The 27,593-nt window shown below is 41.8% G+C and overlaps 3 protein-coding genes across 17 annotated transcripts in view; 1 reads left to right on the forward strand and 2 right to left on the reverse strand.

Annotated features, from left to right (window-relative positions):
* Positions 1-6,703, reverse strand: part of CASP2 (caspase 2) — a 28,167-nt gene extending 21,464 nt beyond the window's left edge. For both annotated transcript variants that reach the window (XM_085235917.1, XM_010717619.4), the window contains exon 1: positions 6,554-6,703. In XM_085235917.1, the coding sequence (XP_085092043.1) occupies positions 6,554-6,703 (150 nt within the window). The remainder of the gene's footprint in view (positions 1-6,553) is intronic.
* LOC100544165 (rap1 GTPase-activating protein 1) overlaps positions 1-27,593 on the forward strand; it is a 61,392-nt gene that overhangs the window by 1,793 nt on the left and 32,006 nt on the right. For 3 of the 14 annotated variants that reach the window (XR_014886372.1, XR_014886374.1, XR_014886373.1), the window contains exons 1-2: positions 16,221-16,241; positions 27,140-27,233. Coding sequence is in view for 6 of the 14 variants with exons in the window: in XM_085235856.1 (XP_085091982.1) it covers positions 16,198-16,241; positions 27,140-27,233 (138 nt within the window). In the remaining 8 variants the exon portion in view is untranslated. Of the gene's footprint in view, positions 1-6,959; positions 7,097-16,140; positions 16,242-27,139; positions 27,309-27,593 lie in introns of those variants that run through there. The other 11 variants (XM_085235905.1, XM_085235870.1, XR_014886366.1 and 8 more) reach the window with 10 other exon arrangements.
* On the reverse strand, positions 8,551-13,140 carry TMEM139 (transmembrane protein 139). The gene is made up of 3 exons (XM_031555664.2): positions 12,769-13,140; positions 11,571-11,879; positions 8,551-10,270 (listed from the first exon to the last, which is right to left on the reverse strand). Exons 2-3 carry the CDS (start codon positions 11,816-11,818, stop codon positions 9,862-9,864), a joined length of 657 nt encoding a protein of 218 aa, XP_031411524.1. The 5' UTR covers positions 11,819-11,879; positions 12,769-13,140; the 3' UTR covers positions 8,551-9,861.

The raw sequence follows: 27,593 nt of genomic DNA on the forward strand, positions 1-27,593 counted from the left end.
ACCTTGATGAGGGGATAGTGGCCACCCCCAGCAAGTTTGCTGATGATACGAAGTCGGGAGGATTGGCTGACATGCCTGAAGGCGGTGCTGCCATTCAGCGAGACCTGGACAGGCTGGAGAGCTGGGCAGTAAGAAACCGGATGAGGTTCAACAAAAGCAAGTGTAGAGTCTTACACCTAGGGAGGAATAATTGCATGCACCAATACAGGCTGGGGGATGAGCTGCTGGAGAGGAGCTCTGCAGAGAGGGACCTGGGCGTCCTGGTGGATGACAGGTTGGCCATGAGCCAGCAGTGTGTCCTTGTGGCCAAAAGGCGAATGGCATTCTGGGGTGCATTAAAAAGAGCGTGTCCAGCTAGTCGAGGGAGGTGATCCTCCCCCTCTGCCCTGGTAAGGCCTCATCTGAAGTACTGTGTCCAGTTCTGGGCTCCCCAGTACAAAAAAGACAGGGATCTCTTGGAAAGAGTCCAGCGGAGGGCCACAAAGATGGTGAAGGGCCTGGAGCATCTCCCCTATGAAGAAAGGCTAAGTGAACTGGGTCTGTTTAGCCTTGAGAAAAGAAGACAGACGGGACCTGATCCAGGTTTATAAATATCTGAGGTGTGGCGGCCATAGTGGTGAGGCCAGTCTCTTTTCAGTGGTACGTGGAGACAGGACAAGGGGAAATGGACATAAGCTGCAGCATAGGAAGTTTTGCACGAATGTGTGTAAGAACTTCTTTACGGTGAGGGTGACGGAGCACTGGAACAGGCTGCCCAGGGAGGTTGTGGAGTCTCCTTCTCTGGAGATATTCAAGTCTCACCTGGACGCCTACCTGTGTGACCTGGTGTAGGGAACCTGCTTTGGCAGGGGGGTTGGTCTCGATGATCTCTAGAGGTCCCTTCCAACCCCTACAATTCTGTGTGATTCTGTGAAGTTCAAGGTCCTTAGGAAAGTGAGGAGGCTACACAGCAAACTTGAAACTCTAGACTTCAGGAGAGAAGATTTTGGTCTCTAAGGGACCTCCTTTGTAGAAAATCAAGGGATAAGGCCCTTCATGGAAGAGAGGCTCAAGAAAGCGGGCTAATATTTAAGGATTACCTCCTCCAAACTCATGAGTGATGCACCCCAACAAAGAGGAAGTCAGGTAAACATACTGGGAGGCCTGTATGGATGAACCAGAAGTTCCCAACCAAACTCAGAAAGGAAGACTAGAGAAGGCAGAAATGATGACAGGTAGCCTTGGCTGAAAACAGAGACACTGTCTGAGTAGGTAGGGATCAAATCAGGAAAGTCCAGAATTGCATCTGGCCAGGGACATAAAGGGCAACAACAAAAACTTCTATAGATACGACAATGATAAAAGGAAAACTAGGTAAAATATGAGACCTGTCTAGAAGGAAATGGCAAAGCTGGTTACTCATGATATGGTGAAGGCTGGGGTATTCAATTACTTTTTTGCTTCAGCCTTCATGGGAAAGTGCTTTAGCCACATCCATTAACTCATGGAAATCAAAGTCGGGGGTTGGGAGAAAGAACTGCCCACTGTAGGAGGAAATCAGGTTTGTGACTATTTAGGGAATGCAAAGGTGCACAAGACCATGGGACCTAACAAGACACATTTGATGGTTATGAGCAAACTGGCAGATGAAGTTACTAAGCCACTATCCATCATATGTGAGGAATTGTAGCTGTGTGTTGAAGTTTGCAGTGACTGGAAAAGGGGAAAATATAATCCCCAACTTTAAAAGGGAAAGAAGATGAATGAAGAGGAACTGAGGTCATCTACCTGGACTTCTGCAAGACATCTGACCTTGTTCAGCACAACATCTTGTCTCTAAATTGGAGAGATGTGGATTTAACTGATAGGTCACTTAGTAGTTAAGGAATTAGTTGGAAAGTCACACTCAAGTGCCCATGGGGAGACCAGTGACAAATGGTATTCATCAGGGGATGATATTGGGACTGGCACTATTTAACATCCTTGTTGGTGACAAAAACAGTGGGATTGAATTCACCCTCAGAAAGCCTGTGGATGACACCAAGCTGAGTTGTACAGTTGGCTCTGTAGAGAGAGGGGATGCCATTTACAGAGATCTTGACAGACTTGAGTGGTGAGCCCACACAAACCTCATGAAGTTCAACAAGACCAAATGTAGGGTTCTTCTGCATCTGGGGAAGGCAATCCTGAACACAAATACAGGCTGAAAACTGTCTGGATTGAGAGCTGCCCTGCAAAGAAGGATTTAAGTATACTGCTGGATGAAAAACTGAATACAAGCTTGCAATGTGTGTTTGCAACCCAGAAAGTTAATCATACCCTGGGCTTTATTGAAAGAAGTGTACCTAACAGGCTGAGGCAGGTGATTCTCCTCCTCTACTCCACTTTCATGAGATCCCACCTGGAATACTGTGTTCAGCTCTGGGGAACCCAGCATAAGAAAGACATGGACCTGTTAGTGTGGGCCTGGGGGAGAGCAACAAAGAAGATCAGAGGGCTTGCACATCTCTAGTATGAAGACAAGCTGAGAGTTGAGTTCTTCAGCTTGAAGAAGGCCCCAGGGGAAACACTACAGGGGCCTTCCACTACCTAAAGGGGACCTACAGGAATAATGGGGAGAGGCTCTTTACCAAAGGGAGTAGTGTTTGGACAAGGGGCAATGGTTTTGAACTAGAAGTAGGGAGACCTGGATTATAATTTAGGAAGAATTTTTTTGCTCTAAGGGTAGCAAGGCACTGGAACTGTCTGCCCAAAGAAACTGTGGCAGCCCCATTCCTGGATGTGTCCAAGGCCTGGCTGGATAAGGCTTCAAACAACCTGGTCTAGTGGAAGATGTCCCTACAGAGGGTTAGAACTAAATTGTCTTTAAGGTTGCTTCCAACCTTTGATTCTAAATCCCATACCTTCATCTCCTCAGGCCCCTTGTTCTATTTCACTTCATTTAAATTACGAAAGTCTAAGTGATGTACCCTATTACAGAACCAATTTGTTTACTCTTTCATTTAATTTAAATAAAAACCCACACACCACTAGTGCAATTCTTATTTGATTTTAAACATAATTATTTATGCAGATCTCTTTTCATTCTTTGAGTGGCTAGAAAGACACAGAAACCAGACAGTCACAAACCCAGGAAAACCTATGCTCTATCATCAGACACAAGGGCATTTCTCTACTGGTATTTCCACTAAGTTACAAAGTTGTCAGTATTATAGGTTTTCAAGAATCATAGAATGGCTTGGGTTGGAGGGGACTTTAAAAAATTATCTAGTTTGAATCCATGCTATGGGCAGGATTGGTACCCACTAAATTAGGCTACCTAGGGTCCCATCCAACCTGGTCTTGATCACCTCCAGGAATGAAGCACCCAGAGCTTCTCTGGGCATCCTGTTCCAATACCTTACAACCCTCTGAGTGAAAAATGTCCTCTTAGTATCTAATCCAAATCTCCTTTATCTTAGTTTAAAACCATTCCCCTTTGTTCTACCACTATCAGACAGTGTAAAAAGTCAGTCTCCCTCCTGCTTATAAGCTCCCTTTAAGTACTGGAAGACCAGAATGAGGTCTCCCCAGAGCCTTTTCTTCTCTGAGCTGGAGAAGTCCAGCTCCTTCAGCCTTTCTTCATAGTAAAGGTTCTCCACCTGTCTGATCATTTCTTTAGCTCTCCTCTGGACCCACTCCAACAGCTCCACATCTTTCTTGTATTGAAGTCTCCTAGCCTGGATGTGGTAATCCAGATGGGGCCTCATGAGGGTAGAGCAGAAGGGGATAATCACCTCCCTCCCACTGCTGACAACCTCTCTTTTGATGCAGTCCAGGGTACAGCTGGCCTTCTGGGCTGCGAATGCATGCTGCTGACTTTTATCAAACTTTTTGTCCACTAGATCCTTTTAAGTCCTTTTGCTGCAGGGCTGCTCTCAATGAGTTTCTTCTCCTAGTCTGTATACACAACTGAGATCTCACTGACTCAAGTGCAACACCTTGCGCTTGGCCTTGTTGAATCTCACTAAGTTCGTGTGGGTTCACTTCTCAAGCTTGTCCAGGCCCCTCTGGATGGCATCCCTTCCTTCTGTTATGGCAACTGCACCACTCAGCATAGTGTCATCAACAAACTTGCTGAGGGTACACTCAATCTCACTGTCTATGTGACTGATAAAGATACTTAAGAGCACTAGAGAAGTCTACTTAACAGTGTACTTAAGTCCTTTGCTTATATTTGAGCCAGAGAGAGGAAGACTATTGCAAATTCACAGTAGATGTGCTTATTGACTTAAAAGATCTTTTATTTTAATGAATGTTACTACTACTACTCTACAATAGATAAAAAGTATTCTGCAAGCACTCCCCTCATTTCTACATTTCTAGTACAATACATATTTTACAGTACTACTGGTTTCAGTTGTGAATACATTCCTCATGTCCCTGTCACATTTCTGTTTTCACTGTAATTTCCAATTTCATATGCTGATATGCTGAAACAGTAGTTCAAGACACTTTGTTCTCTTGCTCAGGTTGCTACTTCTATTCACAGCTAAGCTCTCACATTTGCTTAGAAAGTGTACTATTTACCTAACTCTTCCATTCTAAAATTTCCTCCTTGTTGATTATCCATTAATAAGTATTGCTGCAGCTTCTTTTACTCAGATATATCTGTAAGGGAAGACCCCCCCGCCCCCTCAGTCTCAGTTTAAGATTTGTTCGATATGGTGGTATTTTCTAAAAGATTACTGTATTTGGTATTAACCTACCTTTGAGAAAATTTATTATTTTTTTCCTCTCCTTCTACCTCCAGGTCAGCAACTGAATATTTCTACTCACCACTCATACTTCATTAGTTCTTGCATCACTCTCCACTTTCACACTTATTATCTTTGTTTTCTTTCACTAGGGATTGGAGATACTTAAGACAAGAATGCCTGCATCTGTCATGACTTGGCGTGTTATCTTTTGACACACACTCAGTCAAAAATCATCAAAAAGTTATTTTTTCATTCCTTTCAAAAACTTGTTAGTGTCAGATTCATGCCATCTGCTCTTGAATCAACCAAAAAAAATTCTATTTTTTAGAATCTGTCCTTCAGACAAGATCCTCAATCTTACATTACAAATAGTGTATCAAGTGCTTACGTTAGCCTTAAAGTGCATGCTTTCACTCATTTCTTATACAGTTTGCTTTCTCTTTGAAGACCTATTGCTCCAGCCTGTACCGTTTTCAGTGTGTTACAGAATGTCTATGGCCAATCCAAAAGTTTTTCCAATTACCTCTGCCCTACAGAGAGATCTTGACAAACTTGGGAGCTGAACAATCACCAATTGCATGAAGTTTAAGAAGAGCAAGTGCTGGATTCAGTATTGGAACACGGCAATCGCAGTTCTATGTACAAACTGCAGGATGAAAAGCTGAGCACAGTCTTCCAGAGAAGCATCTGGAAGTCCTGCCTGATGGCAAGTTGAATCTGTGCGAGTATTGTGCCCTGATAGCCAGAAGGCCAAACATATCCTGGGGTACATCAGGCCCAGCACTATCAGCTGGGTAAGGGAAGAGTTTGTCCCACTCTGTTCTGCATGGCCTCACCTCCAGCACTGTGTGCCATAACATAAGGAGGACATAGTAATATTAGAGAATCCAAAGGAGGGCTGCGAAGATGGTGAAGAGTCTGGAGGGCAAGATGTATGAGGAATGGCTGAGTCCCCTTGGTTTGTTTAGCCTTCAGAGAAGAGGAGGCTAAGGAGAGGCCTCATGGCAGCCTACAGCTCCACACAAGGGGAGACAAGGGACAGGCACTGATCTTTGTTCTTTGGTGACAGTGGCAGGAACCAAGAGAACAGCATGGAGCTGCATCAGGGATAAGCAGTTTGGAGATTAGGAAAAGGTTCTTCACCGAGGGTACTGGGCCCTGGAACAGGCTCCCCAGGGTTGTGGGTATGGTCCCAAGCTGCTGGAGTTCAAGAATTGTTTGGACACTCAAACACAGGCTTTGAATTCCTGTGTGGAGACAGAAGTTGAACTTCATGATCCTTGAGGGTCCCTTTCAAGTATGATTCTAGTACGTGTTGCTCAGCATAAGTAAGAAAAGCTTGTGAGAAATATTTGTCATTTGATAGTCTTAGATCATACAACTTAAAAAAGACATGAAATACAAATTCTTTGAGCAAAAGATGCACAGGTGCCAAAGCAAGCTAGTTTATAACACATTCATTTGTACACTCCCACAGAATTCTTTTGGAAATTGTTTGCTCTTTTTTCCTGCTTTTACAAATGCAAGAAAGAAAGACAAATTATCTCCCAGTGAGAAGAACTCCCCTGGCTCATGAAAAGCAGCCTGTCATAGCTACAGGCCAGCATACAAGGCAGTGATTTACTAAATCAGACAAAACCCATATGGCCAAAAGCAGCTTCCAGTGCTCCTGCAAGCTGCAAAAAAGACCCATGCTGTTGCATGTGTTGTCCAAACAATGACACTAGGCACACAGGTAAGAAATACAAGAATTTAACTATACTGCTGGTACCAAGAGTGACACTGAGCTTAGGCAGAAATAAAGCTAACAGAGCAATCGAATTTAATTTGCATACCTGTATCATTTCCACCATCTCAATGGTGATGATGTCCTTCTCTATCATGTGTTCCATCAACTCTTTTAAAACCAGCTCTCTCGCCAGCATCACCCGGTTCTTCTTTAGAGCTTCCTGGTGGTATCGCTGCATGCCGCACGCTCCCAGCATCCTGGTAAAAGACTGGGGAACCCAACTCCGTGACAAGAGCCGACCTTAACCGGCCCAGCTTTCTGCTCGGGGGGAAAGACGCCGCCGGATAACAGGCAGAAAAAGCCCTCCGCCGTCGATTCCCAAGGCCGCATGAGACACGGCAACGGCTCCCCGGCTCCCGCTGGCACCAAGCACCGCGTTCTTCCGCTACCGCCGTCGGACGTAACGCAGCCTCTCTCTCACTCACCTCCCGAACCGTCTTCCCCGCGGCCCTGCGGCTTCCGCCTTTACGCGCATGCTCAGCGTGGAACTCCAGGACTGATAGGCGCGCAGAGCGACATGGCTCCCCGCCCTTTCCTGCCTCGGCGTGGCGGCGGGGAAAAAGGGCGGTTCGACCTTTTGAGGTGGAAGGTGCGTTTTTCCGTTTCACGCGCGGAAGCTTTACAGAAGCTGGAAAGCTTTAATCGCCTTTATGGTTTAAGAAAACAAAACCTTAGCGACTGTAACCAGTGACTTTTTTTTTTTTGTCTGTCTTCTGGCTAGTTTTTGTGTGTGTTGGTCACCTGCACTTCTTTCTGACTCCTATCAGTTTGAGAAAAATCCTGGGCCGCTCAGCTTAGGCCATGAAAGTCTCCATTCCTGTGTAGTACAGCTGTGGATGAAAAACTGAACGTGAGCCAGCAGTGTGCTCTTACGGCTCGGAAAGCAAATGGTGCCCTGGGCTCCTTCAGAAGAGGGGGGGGGGCAGCAGGGAGTGGGAGGTGTCTGTCCTTCTCTACTCTGCCTTTTGTGAGGCCCCATCTGGATGGAGTACTGCATCCAGGTCTGGGGCCCCCAATATGAGAAAGACAGGGAGATGTTAGAGATGGTCCAGAGGAGGGTTACAAAGGTGATGAGAGGGCTGGAGCACCTCCCCCACGAAGACAGGCTGAGGGAGCTGGGCTTGTTCAGCCTGGAGAAGAGAAGGTTGCAAGGTGACCTCCTTCCAGTGCCTCAGGGGAGCCTACAAACAGGAGGGGAGTCAACTCTTGCCAAGGGTAGATAACAGCAGGACAAGGGGCAATGGCTTTAAGTTGAGAGAGGGAAGATTTAGGTTGGAACACCCCATCCCTGGAGGTGTTCAAGGCCTGGTTGGATGGGGCCCTGGGCAGCCTGGTCTAGTATTAAATGGGGAGGTTGGTGGCCCTGCCTGTGGCGGGGTGGTGGTGGTGGGGGGTGTTGGAGATTCATGATCCTTGAGGTCCCTTCCAGTCCAGGCCACTCTATGATTATGTGATGATCCATCTGTAAACATTACCAATGAACTTGCCTCTCATATTACCGTTACAATATAGGTATCATAGCTGCTTCATCTCTACTGGTAATGAAGTGACTTAGCTGAAGGTTTAGAATTGCAGCAACTCCTCTTTTTCTAAGCCAGTGTTATTAAGTAAGCATAATGGTGATACCGTAAGATGGTCTATGAGGGAACTCTCTGAGACTCGAAGTGGAGTATTAGAAAGCAGACATTCTTTAATAGTAGTGTTGGATGCATAGGGGTAATTCTCCTATCATACATAGGTTGCAAAAAAGATCTTCAGCTTATATACGTAACTGGTGTTACATATGCAGAAATATTTAAAGATGTGTACGTATGCAGAAGTTTCTCAGAGTCATGTTATGTATGCTGAAGTTTCCCAGAAGTGTGTTACATATTCAGTGACCAATTCCAAGCAGGATCTCCTATTTCCTCATTACAAAGACTCATCAGAGCTTCCTTATCTCCTTGGTTCAGAGATACAGCTCTGTTCTCTAAACAAATTGCAGGGCAGGGTATCCACCAACAAACATGAGCAAGCTTAATAATTAGTATCAATGCCAACAGATATTTCTGATTTATTCCTGTTTATTTATAAACAACATACGACTTTTTTTTTTCCTTTCAACTATAAAGAATCAAGCAATAAGAAATAATTTATTTGCTTTTAGCTTATGATATGAGTGAAAAATGTTGTAGTCGTAGGAAACAATGCTGTGATGATGGTTATTCTCAATCATAAGGAGATTTGGATGACCATTTTTCTCTGTTTTTGAAAAACTTTGACATTCGTCAGATCTCAGTGTCTCTTTGCATACTGCAAACCACTTTAGCGCTGCAGATCCTAATAGTTTAACTGGCCCATTTAAAAACACTGTTTAGCACCGCTAATGGAGAGAGCTCAAACCTGGCTCAAAAGGAGAGCTGTCTTGATGAAGGCCATCTGTGCTTTGTGGCTCCTATTTGCAAGTGCTCTCTGCTGCAGTCACAGCCTTGATGGAGAGGCTGGTCCTTTTCAGGTTCCGGAAAGAAACCTCCATGCATGAGGTTGTTAAAATGAACTCAAGTAGTTGATCTTTTTACACTGATGTGTGCCATGATGACAATGACGTATCTTGAGCCGTCTGTTTGAGCCTGCACTGTAACATAAATGAACTCTCCTGTAGAGCTGTAAAAATTGGTGCTCCAGACAGAGAATATGTTCTCCCTCTCTCAGAGGGAGAAAAAAATGCTATTGTCTTCCTCCAGTCAACAGTCTAGAGGCTTTGTAGGTTAAGAACCTTCTGAACAGCATGTGTAATATTATAATCCCATTCCTGCTGTGAGCTTTTCAACCTCAAGCTGGTTAGCAATGAAGTGGTAGGTACTAGGTGGTGCTAGCTTTCAAATGAGCACGGCCACCCTCTTCTAAGTCACAGCACAACTAAAGAAGCAGTGGTGGGAGTGCAGCAGAGAGGTGGCAACAAACAGCACAGAAAGTAAATGTGTGTTGTACCAACACATTTATAATCATGGAAGCGCAGTCTCAGTCTCTCAGTAAGAAATGTAGGGTGGTTGATGATCGCAGTGCTCTGTGATGCTGCTGTTTGTAATGCTTCTGTTCCTCTCCTTTCTGATGCAGGTTGTCTTTCTTTACAATTAACGTTCTTCCCCGCAAAAGGTGCATCTCCAGTTTGAGTTGCTGCTGTATATCACAACGTTCTTTTCTGTGGCTTTGTTTATCTTGTGCCAAGATGAGGCACTGTGGTATTGCAGTGAGTTATATTTTGTGGAAAAGGGCTCTAGTGAATTAGGTGCTAGTTCAGCTTTGCTTCAAAGAATGGAAAGACAATATATCAAGGTGAATGTTTGTTCCTGCATTCATAGAAAGTGGAATTAATCATAATACGGAGGGCTGGAAAGCATCTTCAAAGACCTCGTCATTGATGGCACTCTCATAAGCAGGTGGTGGAGTGAGTGGTTCCAGTGGCTCATACCTATCTGCATTACCTTTCACTTCATTGGTGTCTGAAACAAAGCGCTGCTGGCTTGGGGGCAGAACCAGTTGCAAGTGTATCCTGGAGTCTCTGTCTGTCTCGGAGGTGCTTCTTATGCCTGATGCCACTGAGACCCCAGGAATTACCACCGCAGTCTCTCCGTGGGCATTTGATTCAATAACGACATTATAAGGGGGAGGTTCGCTCAGTGGTGAGGGCACTGAGCCTGGATTGGATGCTATTGTCCATATTGCTGGCACTGACATAGTCATCACCTCCTCGTATGTAGGTGCTTCATAGGCAGCATTTATCCTATGCATAGAAGCAGAATGTCAGTTACTGTGGTCTTTCATTTCAATTTTAATGCAGAGGCATGTAGTTGGATAACACAGAATAGGGACCATGCTTCAATCAGTAGGTAGGACTGGGGCAGGATATCTCCTGCGGTATTATTGTATGTGATATTCTGCTATTGCACTTGCTCACTTGTCCAGCCAGCTTGCCTCCTGGTCTATTTGGCTCATTTTCCCACTATTAGCAGAAAAATTAAAAAAAAACCAAAAAACTAACACCGTTCAGTTCAGTATATTAGGCTTATCTTGATATCCACTTATTTAAATGTATTACTAAGAATTGCTAATTACAAATTATTTATCAAAAACAGAGCCGTGTTTCTTTTTTTTTTTTAAATCTCTGTTGTAATACATTAGCTCAGTATTCATAAATGAGTTCTTAAATAAGTTAAGAGAAACATAAGTATTTTCACTTAATTGAAGCAAGGTCTGAAGAGAAATGTCTGCAGAGAAATGTGCTACTTTAGAAACTTCTTATCTTTTAGGTCGTATTTTTAAATAAGTAGGTAGCAGTTTTCTTCTACTAAGCTAGCAAAGCCAAAGTTTCTTTCTCATATACTTCCTAGAAATAAATATGTAAGAGCACTCCTACAATACCCTGTGTCTGATAACTGTAAGCAACTTATGGAGCTGAGTAATGATTGTCTGGATTATATGGCTAAGGAAGCAAATATACAGATAAACTCTTCAACCACGGTAGGTGAATTGGGATAAAATTAATCATACTGAGTAACCTGCAAAAGAAGCCAGAAAGATGTGGAAGTATTCAGAGCCTCTCAAAGTCTGAGCCTACTAGTGTCAAATGTTTTTTTTTTTTTAAAGACTGGAAACACACCCAGTTACAGGTTCTTTTTTAAAAGTTTACCAAGGAACAGTTGCTCTAGAGATAAGGTTTAGAGAACTAAATCCACCTGAGATTCAGTATTACCTTGGCATTTTTTTCTTTTTCCTTGTCTGACTCATTGTTTGGTAGGAGTCAATTACTCAATGGAAGGTAAAACAGCCTGATTTTTTAACCTTCGTAACTTGGGAAATTGTTCGTAAATCATTGTGAAGGGGGACAAAAATAATTTTGGACAAGATAAAAGAGATCCGTGGCACGAGTACTTGCAACCTGTGCAATATTAATACAGGAAAACCCTTTTGTCTTTTGGAATGGTTTTTGTGTTTAATTTCCTAGGGGAAGGTTGGCAAAACAATACGTAAAATGGCCGTGCTTGAGGAGAGATAGTTAAAGTAAGAAAAGAAATAGTGCTTACCCCTCTTGGCTTTGACTGTTTGGAGGTATCTCATTTGTGTCATGTTGATGCTGATTCTTCAGGTAACACTCAACAAACACACTCAGCAAATAGCCAGTCAGGCACACTCCACCTACCCCCAGGAAGAAGTAGCCTACTGGATTAATGTTGGATGAAATGGCTAGCATGGTGACCCCAATGAGAAGAGCAGCAGTGAAAAGAAGCAGCAGGGCTTGACGGATGTTCTTCCAGTGTGCTTCTAACCACATGGTATAGTGGATGGTGGTAGTAGATATGTGAGAACAGATTAGAAGTTAAGGGGATAGACATCTGTGGAAGATTTAAAAAAGATAAGAGTAAGCCAGGAGTCTTTTTCAGCTTGAAACATGAGCGTGCAAACATGTTATCAGTATCATGACCAAAATACCCTATATACGCGAGTTCAGTCCATCATGAGAACATGCAGCTATAGACATGCACAGTAAGCCTGGGAAATCTATGCATAAATACATGCTAGTGTAAATGTACTAGAGTATTTTATGAGAATGCTTCTTGAATTAATAGGAATGCTTGGACTTGCAGTTGCAAGACATAAAAGGAATAAATAGACCATCAGCACTTACTGGCAGGCTTATCTAAAAAGTTGCAGTTACCTATTCCAGAAGTCTAGAATGAAAACTTGAGGCTGTGCACTTTACATAAAAGTGATAGACAAGTTTTATTCTAGTACATTAGCGAACATTCAGATACTAGATCAGATCATGGTAAAATATGTAGCCTTATTAATGGAGCTCCCTGCCTCAGTAAATTGTTTTCTGTGTAGCATTATAAACAACTGTGTAGCATTTTAGAATAATATTACATTAGGTTCTAGATGTAGCTGCATTATGTCAGTTTTTGCAAAATGCAGACATTTTAGTATAAGACTGTCTCTTCAATTTTTTTCTTTGATGTGCTTTGTTGCACCACTCTATTCGCAAACACCAGTGCCCTTCCTGTCCTTAGTTCCAAACCCCGTTTCTCTGAAAAATAAAGCAGTTGCTCTGTACAGTCAATGTGGAGCAAATACCAGGAATGTGTGGTGTTCAAAAAATATTCTGATTAATAAATCATCTTGCATGTGTTTACACTAACATATATCCTACATATAAGCACATTCTTTCTAAACAGATTACTTTTTTGCTACCTTGTCTACTGTCGACTTTAAGAACACACTTACCTGAGGGAGGATTTGGTAGGTTGTAACAGTCATGTTTTAACTTCTCTCTTCATCACAAGGGAATATATGCAAGCTCTTCTGTCCCTGCTCCTTCCCCTTCTGTCCTTAGGACAGAACAGCAATAAAAACTCTCCCTTCCTCCTGAGTTTTCCTTTAGGGAGATGAGGAAGATTTATGTTGAAAGTAAAAGCTGGAAGCTGGTGGATATTGGAAGGTACGTATCATAGGAAGATTGTACAAGTACAGGAACATAGAACCTCACTTTTCCAGATTCTGACTCAAAAACAATTTCTAGCAGATCACATACCTTCTACTCTTTTTCAGCCCTTCCAGATCTGTCCCACAAAAGCAGGAAATTCATTAGAAAAGAGGGCGGAGTGAACAGTGGGGGAGTGCTTACCTGTGTTTGGTCTGCTGTACTTTCATGAGAGAAACTCTGCCCTGAAATCTACATTCTCTACATGCAGCAGCAGGATCTTGGATCTCTGCCTCACAAAGCAGGAAGGACAGCAGGCCCAACCCACGTCACATGTCCCATATATAAATCTATTTACAAGTTCTGTAAAATGTAAATGTGTACGTTTTTATACCCTAATTGGGTGCTACATGTGAGATATTGTTTTATGACTTCTTTGATTTTACAAATGAAAGGAAAAAAAGGGTACAGGTTATTATGCTTATTACTTCACAGAGGGCTAGGTTAAAATCCTTTTTACTCCCAAGGTATATCTGGGAATGGGGAATACTCATACTTACCAGAGCAGGTTCTGAATTACTTCTTGAAGTCTGTTATCATCTATACCTTAATTGTATGTCTGAAAAGCATTGGCAGTTTTCAAATGCTAAATATAAATTACCTGTATGAGCTGACTGTAATATGACTGTAATCTGTAATATGAGTATGCTCTACTACTGATTGCTTCTTAATTAATATTCATTGTTGCTCCTCCCAGTTCAAGAGACAAATTGAACAATTGGGTGTCAACTGTCACGAAGATGATTTGAGTGTTGGAGAGCTCATCAGCTTAAGAAAGGTTAAGGAACTGAGTTTTATAGCCTAGAAAATAGGAAGCTTGGGCAGGTTGGGAGTGTCTATCAACGTTTACCAATACTTTGTAGGTAGTTGCAGAGAGGATGATGGTACTCGTCACAAGGATGAATGTTACAGGCAAGAGGCAATAGGGAAGAGGAGGAGTGTCTTCTGGACGTGAGAAAGAAAGTTTTCAATGTGAGAACAATTAAATGTTGCTGTTACTTGCCCAGGGAAGTGGTTGTGGTTGAATCATCTTGGCTGGAAGACTCAGCTAAGTTCAAGGCCTTGCTTTCTGAGGGAGCTTCAGCCAGTGATCTTTCCTTCCAGCCTGTACTTGTTTATGTTTCTAAGTTTCTAATATTCTTTTCCCTTATAATTTGCATTTTGGCCGCTGACAGATAAAGGATTTTCAGCTCTCTCTGTTACCCATTCTTAACTTTTGAGAAAATTTCAGTGAAGATGAAAGGCTTAACAGCCACATGAAGAGAAAGAAGTCAGGCTTCTGGTGTATGCGTGCCATTTTGCAAGATTATCATCTTGCAAAATCATGGGAAAAACAGTTTGTTTCTTACAATTTTTTCTGTTTGCCTAATGGTGAGAACACCTTAACTGCTTATAAGGATTGGACAGAATTGTTTTCCCAGTTTCTCTGTACGAAAACATGAATGAGTGGAATCTGATACCTGACTACAGACAACAAACTCTTTCTCACCAGGCGGCTTATAGACTGGTAGTTGTAAAATTGTTCCTCGGAGAAAAATGATTTGAATTCTACCAGGTTGAGGAGGAAATTAAAACACACTGTGTTGTGCTGTAGAATCTAAGACTCGCCTTGTCCTCAGCAAAGCTTATTAATTATGTCAGGTGTTGATAGCTCAGATTGAAGCCTTTAGGTAACTTCCAGCTCCAGTGTGGACACTGAATACTGTTGAATCCTAATTTGAATTACTTATCCTTCCACAGTCTTTCTTCTACAGAGAACTCAGGCACTGCAACCTTCAGCATGATCTGCTGCTGGGAGGAGGCATGTAGAAACAGCTCTGGGGCAGGACCTTTGCTAAGTTAGCTAAGTTTGCTAAGTTAGGAGAAAGTTACAGAGGTGAAAAAATTTTCATTATTCACTAGACAGCTACTTCTGATTGGAAATGTTCTATTTGTGGATAGGTAAAAAATAAATAGTTTTTGCTGAAAATATTTGGAGTAATTTTGATTGGTTACCATTTTTTGAAGTATTTATAGACATAGTTATGAAATACCATTGTGAAAAATGCTAAAAATGCTAAAATAATTGCTAAATGTAGGTATTTCTGTTACATTAGTTGTTACTTTTATTATTTCAGTTTTTTTTGAGAGGTAACTTCTGTATCTGTACCTATGGAATTTTATGGATTAGTAGGTTGAATCTCTAGGAATGATTTTTATGCATTTATTAAAAAAAATAACTGTGTAATGCATCTGTGAGATAATTAGTTCAACATTTCTATCAGTGTGATACAGACTGCTTTGTGAATCTAACACTACAAAGCCATGTGAACTTCTATGAACTAACAATATAATTTCTGGCAACACAGTGCTTCTTTTTGATGCCCTTTTGCATTTCATATTAACTTCTGAAATTTCTGTGTTTATCTGCCATTTTGATTCTCTCATCAGTCTAGTTCAGACTGCCATACCTTACAGTATTTCAGCGTCTGTAACAAAGAAAAATCAATCATGTAGCCCAACAAGAAGTTTGTGGTGATGCCAAGATTTAGAGAAGCCAGATTGGCTTGGAAAAGTCTTGAGAGCTATTGCTATACAGTGTTTATGAAACAAAGCATAGAAGTCAGGGTAAACAAAGACGTTTGTACTGCCACCATAAACAATCTCCCTTTCATGTGCATTAGAGATACTTGTTAAAGAAAACTTTATATTCTCTATTGTTCAAACATGCTCTGGGAGATTAGATAGCATATTTCTTTAGTTAAGACCGCAGAATTTGTTCTTCAGTCATTCTAGCAGTATCATTGTTGATCTTTGCTCATCATTCATTCTCTAAGAAGCACTTCACCTTTCACCTTTCCCCTGTTTCATCTCACTATCTATTCTACCTCCTGCTCAGACTGCTACTAATTAACTTAGTACCTGCAGTAACCTCTCTTATCAGGCAGGTATGCAGAGAAGCTTGTTTTATCCCCAAGGGCTTGTGACGTAGATACCATGGCACCATTAATCTCTCTGAATCACCAACTCTGTATCTTTTTCCTGAAGCAATTTCTGAGATTCTGCGCAAGTACTGGGAACAAAGTGATACTGAACCACCTTTGCCTATCTTGTCTGCTTTTTCCTTTGACCTTCAGGTTCTGCTTAGTCACTTTTGTGAAGCATGACTTCAGTTTTTCTGCTGAGTCTTCTCCATGTCAGGAGAATGTATCTGTGGGACAGCCATGACCTATGATGGGTATGTTTCTGGTCACTCTGATATCTTGAGTATTAGGAAACAAAACCCTGACAAAGTTACACTTATGCTTGGATGTTCAAAAATGTGTGTGGTTTTGACAATTGCAAATATACTTGAATGTTACTGGCAGAATGAGCATTTGTTTCTTGGGAATTGGCAGATTCTTTCTGTCTTCTGCTTATTCCAGTTCTTATCAAACAAAGGGTGAAATTCATTCTAAGCACGGTCACTGTATGGTTTTGGTAGGCGTGGCTGTCTTCTACCTGCAGTGACTTCTTTCTATCAGTCAGGGTAGAGATATATTCAAAGAAGGGCTGATACTGTAAGGGGAGCTTCTGCTGCTGCTACTAGTTCCTCATCTGTCTCAGGGATACCTGAAAATCTTAAATTTGCAGAGAATAAGTCAAAGAACTTAGTGTGCTGTGCAGGACTAGAAGATTTCTCTTTTCTGAAAGAAAGGAGTTGCATAAGAATTTTCAGGGCTGCCTACACATTTAAAATTTCTAAGTGTTTGAAATTAATGAAGTCCCTCATTTTCTGTCGTGAGAATGGTGGAAAAGTAACAAACATTTATCAAGGTTTTGATATTTGATTTTATCTCCTAAGACTTCTGAAATTCATTTATTTAACATTTTTTATCTTTTTCCAAAGCCCCAAAGACTTCCTCTTTTTTAATTAATTAATTAATTAATTAATTTTTATTCTGCAGCCTCCATATGGCAGGAGGTTAAACTTGAGATTTCATTAGCACTGGTGAAAATTTCTGCAGCTGCTTTTGTTTTATGACAGAGCCCAACCTTGTCTTCACTGTTGACTTTGTGCTGGAGGATTTTGTAGGATCTCTGCACATGCAGTAGTTCTATTGCTGAAAGATATTACTACATGTAAGATGTGAGTTCTCAGTATGCACTACTAACTAGAATCTAAGAATGACTTCACCTCTTGTGCTATCTGAGAGCTCCTAATTTGGATCACAAAGAGGAGGAAAGAACACGACTGTGACTAAAGGCGAACAGGAAAGATGTCAGTTAAAATCTGTCTTCTGGAATACTAAGAAAGAATGAAGTGGAATACCCAGTATGAAAAGAAGTGAGAAAAAAGAAATAGTTTAAATGAAATTAGAAAATCAATTGAGAATAGTTAAAAGAACACAAGAAGATTACGGAATCACAGAATTGTAGGTGTTGGAAGGAGCCTCTAGAGATCATCAAGTCCAAGCTGCCTGCCAAAGCAGGGTCCCTACAGCAGGCTGCACACGTGGGTGTTCAGACAGGTCTTGAATATCTCCAGAGAAGGAGACTCCACAACCTCCCTGGGCAGCCTGTTCCAGTGCTCTGTCACCCTCACTATGAAGAAGTTTCTTTGCATACTGGTGCAGAACTTCCTATGCTCTGGTTAATGGCTATTTCCTTTGCCCTATCCCCACAGACCACTGAAAAGAGGTTGGCCATGTCCCTTTTTCTCTCGCACATGAGATATTGATAAACATTAATAAGATCCTCTCTCGGTCTTCTTTTCTGAAGGCTGAACAAACCTAGGTCACCCAGTCTTTCCTCACAGGGGAGATGCTCCAGGCCCTTTATCAACATTGTGGCCCTCTGCTGGACTCTTTCCAGGAGATCCCTGACTTTTTTGTACCAGGGAGCCCAGAATCAGACACAGTGCTCCAGGTGAGGCTTGATCAGGCCAGAGTAGAGGGGGAGAATCATCTCCCTTGGCCTGCTGGCCATGATCCTTTTAATGCATCCCAGGATCTCATTGGCCTTCTTGGCCACCAGGACACACTGCCAGGTCCTTCTCATGTACTGACTTACTAGAATTTATTAAGTGATGCTGGAAATAAGAGAGAATAAAGCTTCTACAGGCTGAGCAGCTTTATTATAGAATAGGTTTGCCTTCCTTTTCTGCAAACAGAAAGCCAAAGGGGATTATATGCTGTGAGAAAACTTAACGTAGTTGCTGCATAGTTCCTGTGCCTTTGTCTGCTTCCCTGCTCCTAGTCTTGTATTCTTACTGCTTATGTTGCCAATACATAAGGTTGCCTTTCCAGCATGCTCTGAATTGCTAAAAGGCAAAAAGCTAACCAAGTAAAAACAAAAAAGTGTTTCGTTTTTTTTTTTCCCATTGGATTAGGAGAACATGCAGAATGTACTAATACAGCCAAGAGAGATGACATAGGGTAACAAATCAAGTGAGAAAGGCCAGAGAGAAGTAAGTTGTTGAGAAAAGAAATAAGAAAGAAAACAAATTCATAAAATATGTTTTAATAAAGGCTGCTTTTGCTTTGTTAGATATTCTCTATTCAAAGGCAACACTGGTTGTTTCGTCACTTGCTTTAGCACTAATTTTCACCATGTTTTTTTCCAGCTGTGCTATAGAGGCAGCAGACCTCAGAGAGAGGAAGCTGGAAGCTTTGTTTTTCTGTCTCTGGAAAAAATGGCTGTTACACTTCAGATTCACATGTGCATCCGCATGTCAGTGAAAGGGCATTTTCTTTGTTAAATCATTAAAGTAGACACCTGAGCTGAAAAGAATTTGGCTTTTATTTTGGCATGGTTCAGCAAGATGTGAATTGTCAGTTTACTTAGTGGTAAGTGCAGGTTTTATCCAGCTCTGACATGAATTTTCTTTCCTAATGGATGCTGCCAAATTAGCAAGAGTACATCATAGTTTCTGGTTTGTGCCATGACCACACTCTACAGTACTGCAGTTTGTATGGCATCTGAATTGTTATCCTGTGAAAACATTTTCATGTTTTCTTCTGGTAGGTCAAACGAGATGTAGGATCTAACTGAAAGTATGTTTCTAAGTGAAACAAAAGCAAAATGGATTTAATTGGAATTAAATTTCTAGTTCTGACAAACATCTTGGATGTGACTAAGCACATATGTTCCTTGCAGTCTCTCGGATAACAAATATTCGTAGGATGGGGACTGGCTCTTATTTTATGCCTTGGGAATAGACCAAGCTGTCATATGGCCTCTCTTAATGAAAAAGAAAAAATAAAAATATGTGACTAAGCCACATAATTTCATAATGCATCGAGTGTTGATGACGTAAGAAACCAGCACCATGTAAATCCCCCCTGCTGAGTACATTTAAAAGTGAACTTCTGTACCTCGAGGTGTATTCCATGTTGGATGTCCTTGATATTTTTAAGGCACAGTAATTTGCAGCTGCTTCCAGCCAGCTCCTGCACTGCAGTGGGTTGTGCTGGTCGCACAAATAAGCAGTTGTTCGTGCTTTTAAAGGGCCAGCTGCATCTTCCTCTTGTCCCAGAAACCTGCCAAAAGGAGGGGTTTCCTGCCTGGGAAGGGGGTTCTGGTCTGGCAGTGTCATGCCTTTAGGGATTTTGAAGCTTTAGGGGCCTGGCACAGGTTGCTCCCTTCTACCCCTGATACTTCTGACTTCTTTAACCACTTTCACCCCTGTCAGAAAATAAAAAATTTCCTCAAAGCTTCAGAGTTTCAGGCTTTTAGGAGATGTTTGCCAGCTGGTTCAGATTACCTGTACAGATGAAAACTAGGAGCCGCATTATCGGTAATTATGAAAGAAAAAAAAAAAAGAAGACCCTTAATTGTCAGATGTCTGTCAATTGACAGAATTGTCTTTCTGTCCAGGAGGGAAAGTTCTAGCTCATACTGCATCCCTCCAAGCCTGATCTCCTTTCCTCCCCATCCAGTGTATCTTTCTAGCAGTCCTTCTGACAATTTGGAAACATGTAGGTGCATGCGTAGCACAAGAAGTTCACATATATGCCCTGTCATTCTGTTTGGATTAGGCTGCTTATTCCCCAAATGTGAATACCATTTCATAGAATCTTAGAATCATAGAATGGCTTCGGTTGGAAAGGACCTTAAAGGTCATTTAGTTCTAATGCTCCTGCCATGGACAGGATTGCCACTCATGGATCAGGCTGTCCAGAGCTCCATGCAACCTGGCCTTGAACGCCTCTGAGGATGGGGCATCCATAACTTCTCTGGGCAGCCTGTTCCACTGTTCCACCACCCTCTGAGAGAAGAATTTCCTCCTAACATCTAATCAAAATCTCCCCTTTTAGTTTCAACCACTCCCCTCTCTCCTATTACTGTCTTCTCATGTAAAAAGTCAGTCTCTCTCCTGTTTATAAGCTCACTTCAGATAGAGGAATACCACAACGAAGTCTCCCTGGAGCCTACTCCAAACTAAACAAGCCCAGCTGCCCCAACTTTTCTTCATGGGAGAGGTTCTGTGGCCCTCTGATCATCTTTGTGGCCTTCCCCTCTACCTGCTCCAACATGTTTCTGGTGTTGTAGACCACATACCTGGATGCAGTAGTCTTACCTGGGACCTCATAAGGACAAAGCAGAAGGGGACAATCCCCTCCCTCTCTCTGCTGGCCATGCGTCTTTTGATGCATCCCAGGATACAATTGGTCTTCTGGGCTGCAAGTCCATACCATTGGCTCATGTCCAGCTAAATTTCATTGCTGCAAACTGTTTAACTTGTTGACCCAAGCAAGACAAGGGCCATATTTTTATTTGTGTGCTCTTCAGTCTGTCTTCACTCTATAGACTTGCCTCTGCTGTAAAAAAAACTGTCAGTCCTGTTTTGACATGATCCTGGCAATCCTTTCTCATTTCTGCCTTAATTCCACGTACAATTTGCTGATACTGTCCTTTTATAACCACACAGTACTGCTTTTGAGGAACTTGTCCGATAGTCTAAAGAAAATTGTTATTTATTAAGATAATTAAACTGATTTATGAAGTTAGTTGTATTATAAAGCACAGGAGCTAACTCCTTTCTTTTAGACATGATTATTAAAAATGTAATGCACTACTCTTGGCAAAATATGGACTTATGAATCATATCTTTTGTTTTCAATCTCCTTATCCTGTAGTTGAGCAGCTGACATATATCTTCAGGACAAGAATTCCTGGATGCCATTATGTTTCTCTGATTTTCAGAGATCTCTCATATGTACCAAGAAAAATTACCTGCTGAATTATTAATAAATTTGATAACTTCTGATAGAAACTGATGATGAAGAACTTCAACTTGATTATAACTTGATACACCCAATAACTGCTGTTATTCTTGAGAGAACCACAAAAATGAGCTTCCTATGTGAAAAAAAACCTCACTGATTTTTACAGGGCATCACTGTGGGTCTGGTGTTAGAAGTGCAGGGTGCAGTATGTGGGTTCAGAGAACTGCCCATGCTCCAGCTAGGCAGATGCCAGTTTGGTCCCTTCATCTAGGACCAATCAGCTTCAGAGAGCAGCTGTACTTAGGTCTGCCTGTTCTGTCTTCAGTGATCTCTCATTTCAACTATGACAGCAGTGACCTGCTCAGTCTCCATTCATCTGCAGGTGGGGGCGGTGTAAGAGAAAGCAAGGGAGGGAGGGAGGGGAGGGGGAGGGGGAGAGGAAGGAAGAGAGAGGGAGGATGCTGCAACCTATGTGAATAATTTATAGTGCAAGGAAAGAAGAGTTTATGTGGGAGCAGCTGGGTTCCCTGTCTCCATCCGCTTGCCAGCTGGGGATGAGAGAACCTTGTTCAGGTAGGGGATGAACAGCTTAGCTGGTTTTATTCCCTTCTTGCATATGATACCAATTAAATTTATTTTGCATCTAGAAGGAATGGGCGTAAAAACAGCTGGAGGGGGGTAGTTTCAGATCTCTGCTGCTTGCTGTGCATTGTGTAATGGATGGAAGCAGTTTAAGCCCCAGGAGGAAGAGCATCTGCTTTTTAAAGATTTAGGCATTGTGCTATACCGCATTGTGCAGCGGGAGAGAGGCGAAGGGGAGGGAGGAGATAGGGAGAGCAGTTGTGCCTGTAGGAAATTATATAAACTGAAGAGATGGAGGGGCATGAAAGAGGGTCTGTCAGGACTCAAAGAGATTCCACTCTCATTCTGTCAATCTTTGGCATACAATGATGAATTCAAGTGGGTTGTGGGAGGTGCTGTCTGTCTGTTTATATCCAGTATGCTATTTAGAAGCTGTGCACATACATCTGTGAAAACATCTGGTGTGAAAACATATGTGTTTCTGCCTATGAACTTGAGATGACTGAATGTAATATTGTAGTAATAAATACAGGGAAAAAAAAAAGAGTTTCTGCTCTGTATAGTTTACTGTTGAAGAATATGCTGGTGCTGCGTAGCTTCCGTGGAGCTTCTAATGTTCCTAGAATGACTCACATAATTGATAAAACTGCAGAGATCAGGTTCGATGTTATAGCTAATCCAGACTTTTCCTATGTGAGCAGGATAAAATGCTAGTGCAGTTATAAAAAAAAGTCTGTTAATAAAAATGAGGAAAATATGTAGCAAAAACTGTAGATGCTGGTTATTGAAATACATACATTAACATATCTACAAGGATACCTAAAAGAATAGAAGCTTGTTTGCTAGTATGTTAAAAAAAAACAAAACAAAAAAACCCACAACAAAATTATAGAATGCAGTATGACTCATGCAAAATAGATAAATTTATGTATTATGAGACTATAAATATGCAGAATTCGTGTAAGAATGCAACTATCTGTATGAGTTGAGTCTACTGAATACAACTAAAAGCTTATATTAGGTGATACTGTTGTATCAGGTGCATAAACAGCAACAATTGTTAGCTTGATTGTAAGTTGAGGAACAGAAAGGGGTAAGAGGGCTTATGATTTGCTTACATGTGAAAGTGATTTATTCATGTGATTATTATTAAAGGATGCTACTTACAACAGCAATTAAAGCATATAATAATTGTTTGCTGATTTGCTCCCAGATATTGAGGGCTCTGTGCACAACTGCAGCTGTACAGGAGATTAGGTAAACCTGTAAGGTAGTTAAATGAAAACTGAGCCTAGAGTATTCAGTGTGTGAACAAAATTAGTTTTAAGCTTCTGAAGGATGTCAGAAAGACCTGGGCCTCTCTGTGTACTTTGCTTTCACCATATCTAGTCTTGCTGTTGCTGCTGCTAATGGCCATGCCATCAGGGAGGGCAGTAGTTAGTACTGGCAGCCTGCACATGGAACTTACGTTTTCATCCTCAGTTTTTTTTGGAGCAGCAATCTAACCATGCTGCAAGTAAATGCAAATTCTTGTATTTATGGGGTTTCTGAATCTCAGATTTGAGCTTCGCTAGAGAGTGAATTGCTTACATGTTAGAGCATCCAGTTATTTCATATGAAGAATAATGTCAAATCTCTGTATTACTTGATGTACATCAGCTTCTAAGACCAAAGGCTAGTGAGGTTGATATCCTGTTAGAGTTCCCTTGAAGCAAATAGGAAGTTGTGGAGGATTTCCATGTTGCTCACTTTTTCCACTGCATACAAAAAGGAACGTTGTGAATGGAACTTACCCTGCAGAAGAGTTGAATAAGGGATTCTTCAGGTGTCCCTGTTTAATACTGCTTGTTTTACAGTCACTAGCAACCTGGAGTCAGCCTCTTGGATTCAGCTGTCCTACAAGGGAGAGATATGGATCCCCTAGAAAGGTGGAATCTAGGTAGAATGATTTTACTGATATTCCACAGCAAAGAAGAGGCAGGAGCCATCGCTCCATCCCCTGTTTTCTTCTCTTTCTCCTTGCCTCCTCCTCCTTTTCTGTCTCTCTATGCCATGTCCATCTTCCCAGGAGCTTCGTGCCCCACGGCTGGGGCCTCGTCCCAGCTGTGAGGTGCTCTTTGCTGTCTCTCCTTTGAAGCCTGGCTTGGGAATTGAAGGGAGGGAGGGAGCCTGTGCCCTTTTCCGTGCTGAGGTGGGAGGAGAGGAAGCTCCTGAGGAGGACAGAGGGGAGCTGCCTTAACCGTTCCGGCATGTTTTCCCGAAAGCACGCTTCTCCCGTTGGAGCCGACGGAGGGTACGTACGGCACTGAGCGGCTCTCCCTCGGGCAGTTTGCATTGCGCCCTGCAGCCTGGGGACGGGTGGGGGGGAGCAACTGAGAGGATCTCGGGGTGTAAGGCTGGCATGGGACCCTGCCCCGCGATGGCTGTTTTGCAGTGGGAGTGGGTAGAAGAGCTCTTCTAGGCTGACTGGAAAGGAAGGGAGCTGATGAGGTGAGAAGTGTCTGTCGTGATCTGAGCTGGGAAGTCCAGCTTTGAAGGGAGCCCTTCTGTGAGCCAAGTGTGCGACTGCTATGGTGCCCTCCTGCCTGATGTCCTTCTGTGGCTCCAGGAAGGTGAGAGGGGTTGGTCAAGGTGCTCGTGTTCATGAAAGGAAGCAGGGTGAGACTTTATCACATAGATGAAAGACTTTATTAAACCCATGGAAGCCAATTTTTGTTTATTTTAGAATAAATAATAGCATAGAATTTGTTATTGATCTGGCTTAGCTATAATAGGTAGAAATTATTTTTATAGATCTATATGGGGATCCCAGGACTGAAATAGCAGAAGATGCTGCAAGACAGGAGCAAAGGGCATTAGCAGAGTTGTGTGCGTGGAGGTAGTAGCTTAGAAGTCTGCAAAGGTTCTTCTTGCACCATTTCAGAATTGAGTCTTTAGCAGTGGAATAGAATCATAGAGTCATTTGAGTCAGAAGGAACCTTTAAAAGTCATCTAGTGTAACTCCCCTGCAATGAACAGGGACATCTATAGATAGATCAGGGTACTCAGAGCCCTGTCCAACCTGACCTTGAATGTCTCCAGGGATGGAGCATCCATCCACCACTTCTCTGGGCAGTTAGCTCTAGTGCTTCACTACCCCTGTTGCAAAAAACTTTTTTCCTTATGTCCAGTCTAAATCTCCCCTTTTTTAGTTTAAGCCCCAGCCCTCTCAGCGTGTCCTTGTAGGGGAGGTGTTCCATCCCTTGGATCATTTTTGTGGCCTTCATCTGGACATCTCCAACAGGCCCATGTCTGTCCTATACTGACGACTCCACATCTAGCACAGCTGGGTGAGGTCTCACCAGCATAGTATAGAGGGCCAGATCACTTCCCTTGACCTGCTGACCACGCTTTTTTTGATGCAGCCCATGATATGGTTGGCTTTTGGGATACAAGGGCACATTACTGGCTCGTGTCTAGTTTGCCATCCATTAGTACCCCCAAAACCTTTTTCAGTAGAGCTTTCATCCCCCTTTCATCCCCCAGGTTGTATTGATACTTGGGGTTACTGTGACCCAAGTGGAAGGCCTACTCTTAGTTCAGATACTTCCTTGAAATTAATGCGTTGGTTATTGTCACTAATAAAATCCTGTTCTAGTCTTCAGTCTGTTCCATAGCCTCTGGTCTCCCTTACTGCCTTTTCATAAAATTAAAGTTTCAGCAAAAAAGCATTTCAATGTACATACTGCATACTTATTTGCTCTCCCAACCTGCAGAATTGTTCTTCTTTTTCAGAAACAGCGTTCTGCTCTCTGACAGTGATATTTGTGCTTCATAATTACACACATGGGCTTTGTTCTAGGGACTACAGTGCAAGTAATTTATTGTCAGCGTCCAACATTTACTTGAACATTCAAGCGATATTAGCAATAGCCCTGAAGTTTTGAGATATTCTTTGAATATCTCAATTCTAAATCATTCTTCTGGATTTTTAAAGTTCCTCCATATGTTCCTGGGATATTTGGAGAATTGATAGCATCTCTAAGTGTATGGTAAGGCCTGTGATCATGGCATCCGCTGCATTTTGTCATTAGAACTGTGCAAGGATTGAATGGTAAGGAGCAGTTGCTCTGAGTAATGCTTCAGTCAGCCCAAAATATGGAGGTGAATTTATGGCAGGAGAACAGGAGCAGGACTAACCTCACTGACCTCATGCAAAATCTGCCAAATTTCTATATTACAGGTATGTAATTTACTCCTTACTGAATGACTCAGGAGTCAAAACAGTGGCATGCCAAAGAAAAACACTATTGCATCCAGCAAGGCTCCATGGCATCCATTTGCATATAAGATCTACTGTTAGATTTCTCTGGTTATGACTAGTTTCTGAAAATGAGAAATTTTCAGATTTAGCTCTTAGTTTTTAGGTACTACAGAACAGAGCCTTCAGTTTTCTAAAGCAAGTAATGAAAATGTTACATATACTGCCTTGGACATGTATTTTGTTAGTCCTAGCTATGCTATAACTATATGAATAGAAGTGATAAATAAAGCACGTGCATATATAATATTAATATTTAATAATACTACTAATGAAATTCAATTAATAGTGAAATTAATATTAATTTTAAATACATTTGTCATTTAACTATTACAGTATTTATTTGAATATGTTGAGGCTAACTTCTCGGTCTTTCTTCCTATATGAATTTAATCTTTAGGTGTATAACATAGGTCTCTCATTTTGGTGTTAGGAAAAAAATGTGGGATGGAAGGTTCACATTACTCTGTATAGATCAAGAGTATATACAAGTTACATGACACAAGTGGACTACCAAAATATTTTGTGAATTGTCAGAGAATTGATGAGCATAGAGGTAGTTGAAGCCTGTAATGAGAGCATAACTTTGTAATTATTACATAAAGAAGTAGTTCTTACATACAGTAGGAAATACAGACCCTTATTTCAAGGCAAGAGTCTTTGCCACTTCCAGATACTGATCTCTTAACAGTAATAAGGATCGTGCATCTAAGACCTGGGGGATAACAATTCATGATCATGATGCATGATTACATAAAAAACATTTCTGTGATTGAGTTACAAAGTGCTTTGGTCTTGTATTGCATGTGAAACCTAGGGTTTGTTTCCAGCCACATCTGTGCTAACTTCACTTTGCCTTTTTTTGCTGATTTATTCAGGAACTTTGCAGGTTATAAGTAAACTGACAGGGAATGATAGCTTCTCCTAGACAAGAAATGGTCTGGAAAGAAGCTAAAAACAGCAGAAGGCAAGGAAAGCATCACTGGCAAGTGCTTGTGTTTGACAGGAGTTAGAAGTTTTTATTTTTCCTTTTGTCTCTTACAGGAGGTCTGAGGAGGGAGTGTGTTGTGACAGAAATGTTATAGACTCTCCTATCCAAAGCATTCCATCTACTCTTGCTTTTGCTGCTCCCAACAAGGTAAAGGCAGTTTACATTCCTTTGTCTCAGGGTTGGAATGTGCATTGGACTACTGAGCAGAAGAAATGACAGAAGGCAAGCTTGTGTGCATGCTTGTGTTACAGATATAATTGTCCACTTCTGTATAAAGATCCTAAACTTGTTTGTTTAATCACTTTTTATTGTATATTGTATCAGGCCTGTAGTTTAACCCATTCACAAATACAAATTCCTGACTCCCGTCCTATCAGGTTGCAGATCAAGCTTTTGCAATGTAGGCTGAAAACTATTTAGAGTTGTATTGTCCTTGCTATCAGTAAAGGAAGAAAGATTCCTTCTTGTCTTCAGTAAGAAAATAAATAGTTTTGTATGTAAACATGG

The sequence above is a fragment of the Meleagris gallopavo genome, chromosome 1 (genome assembly GCF_905368555.1).
Source record: "Meleagris gallopavo chromosome 1, MGAL_WU_HG_1.1, whole genome shotgun sequence".
Lineage (NCBI taxonomy): Eukaryota > Metazoa > Chordata > Aves > Galliformes > Phasianidae > Meleagris > Meleagris gallopavo.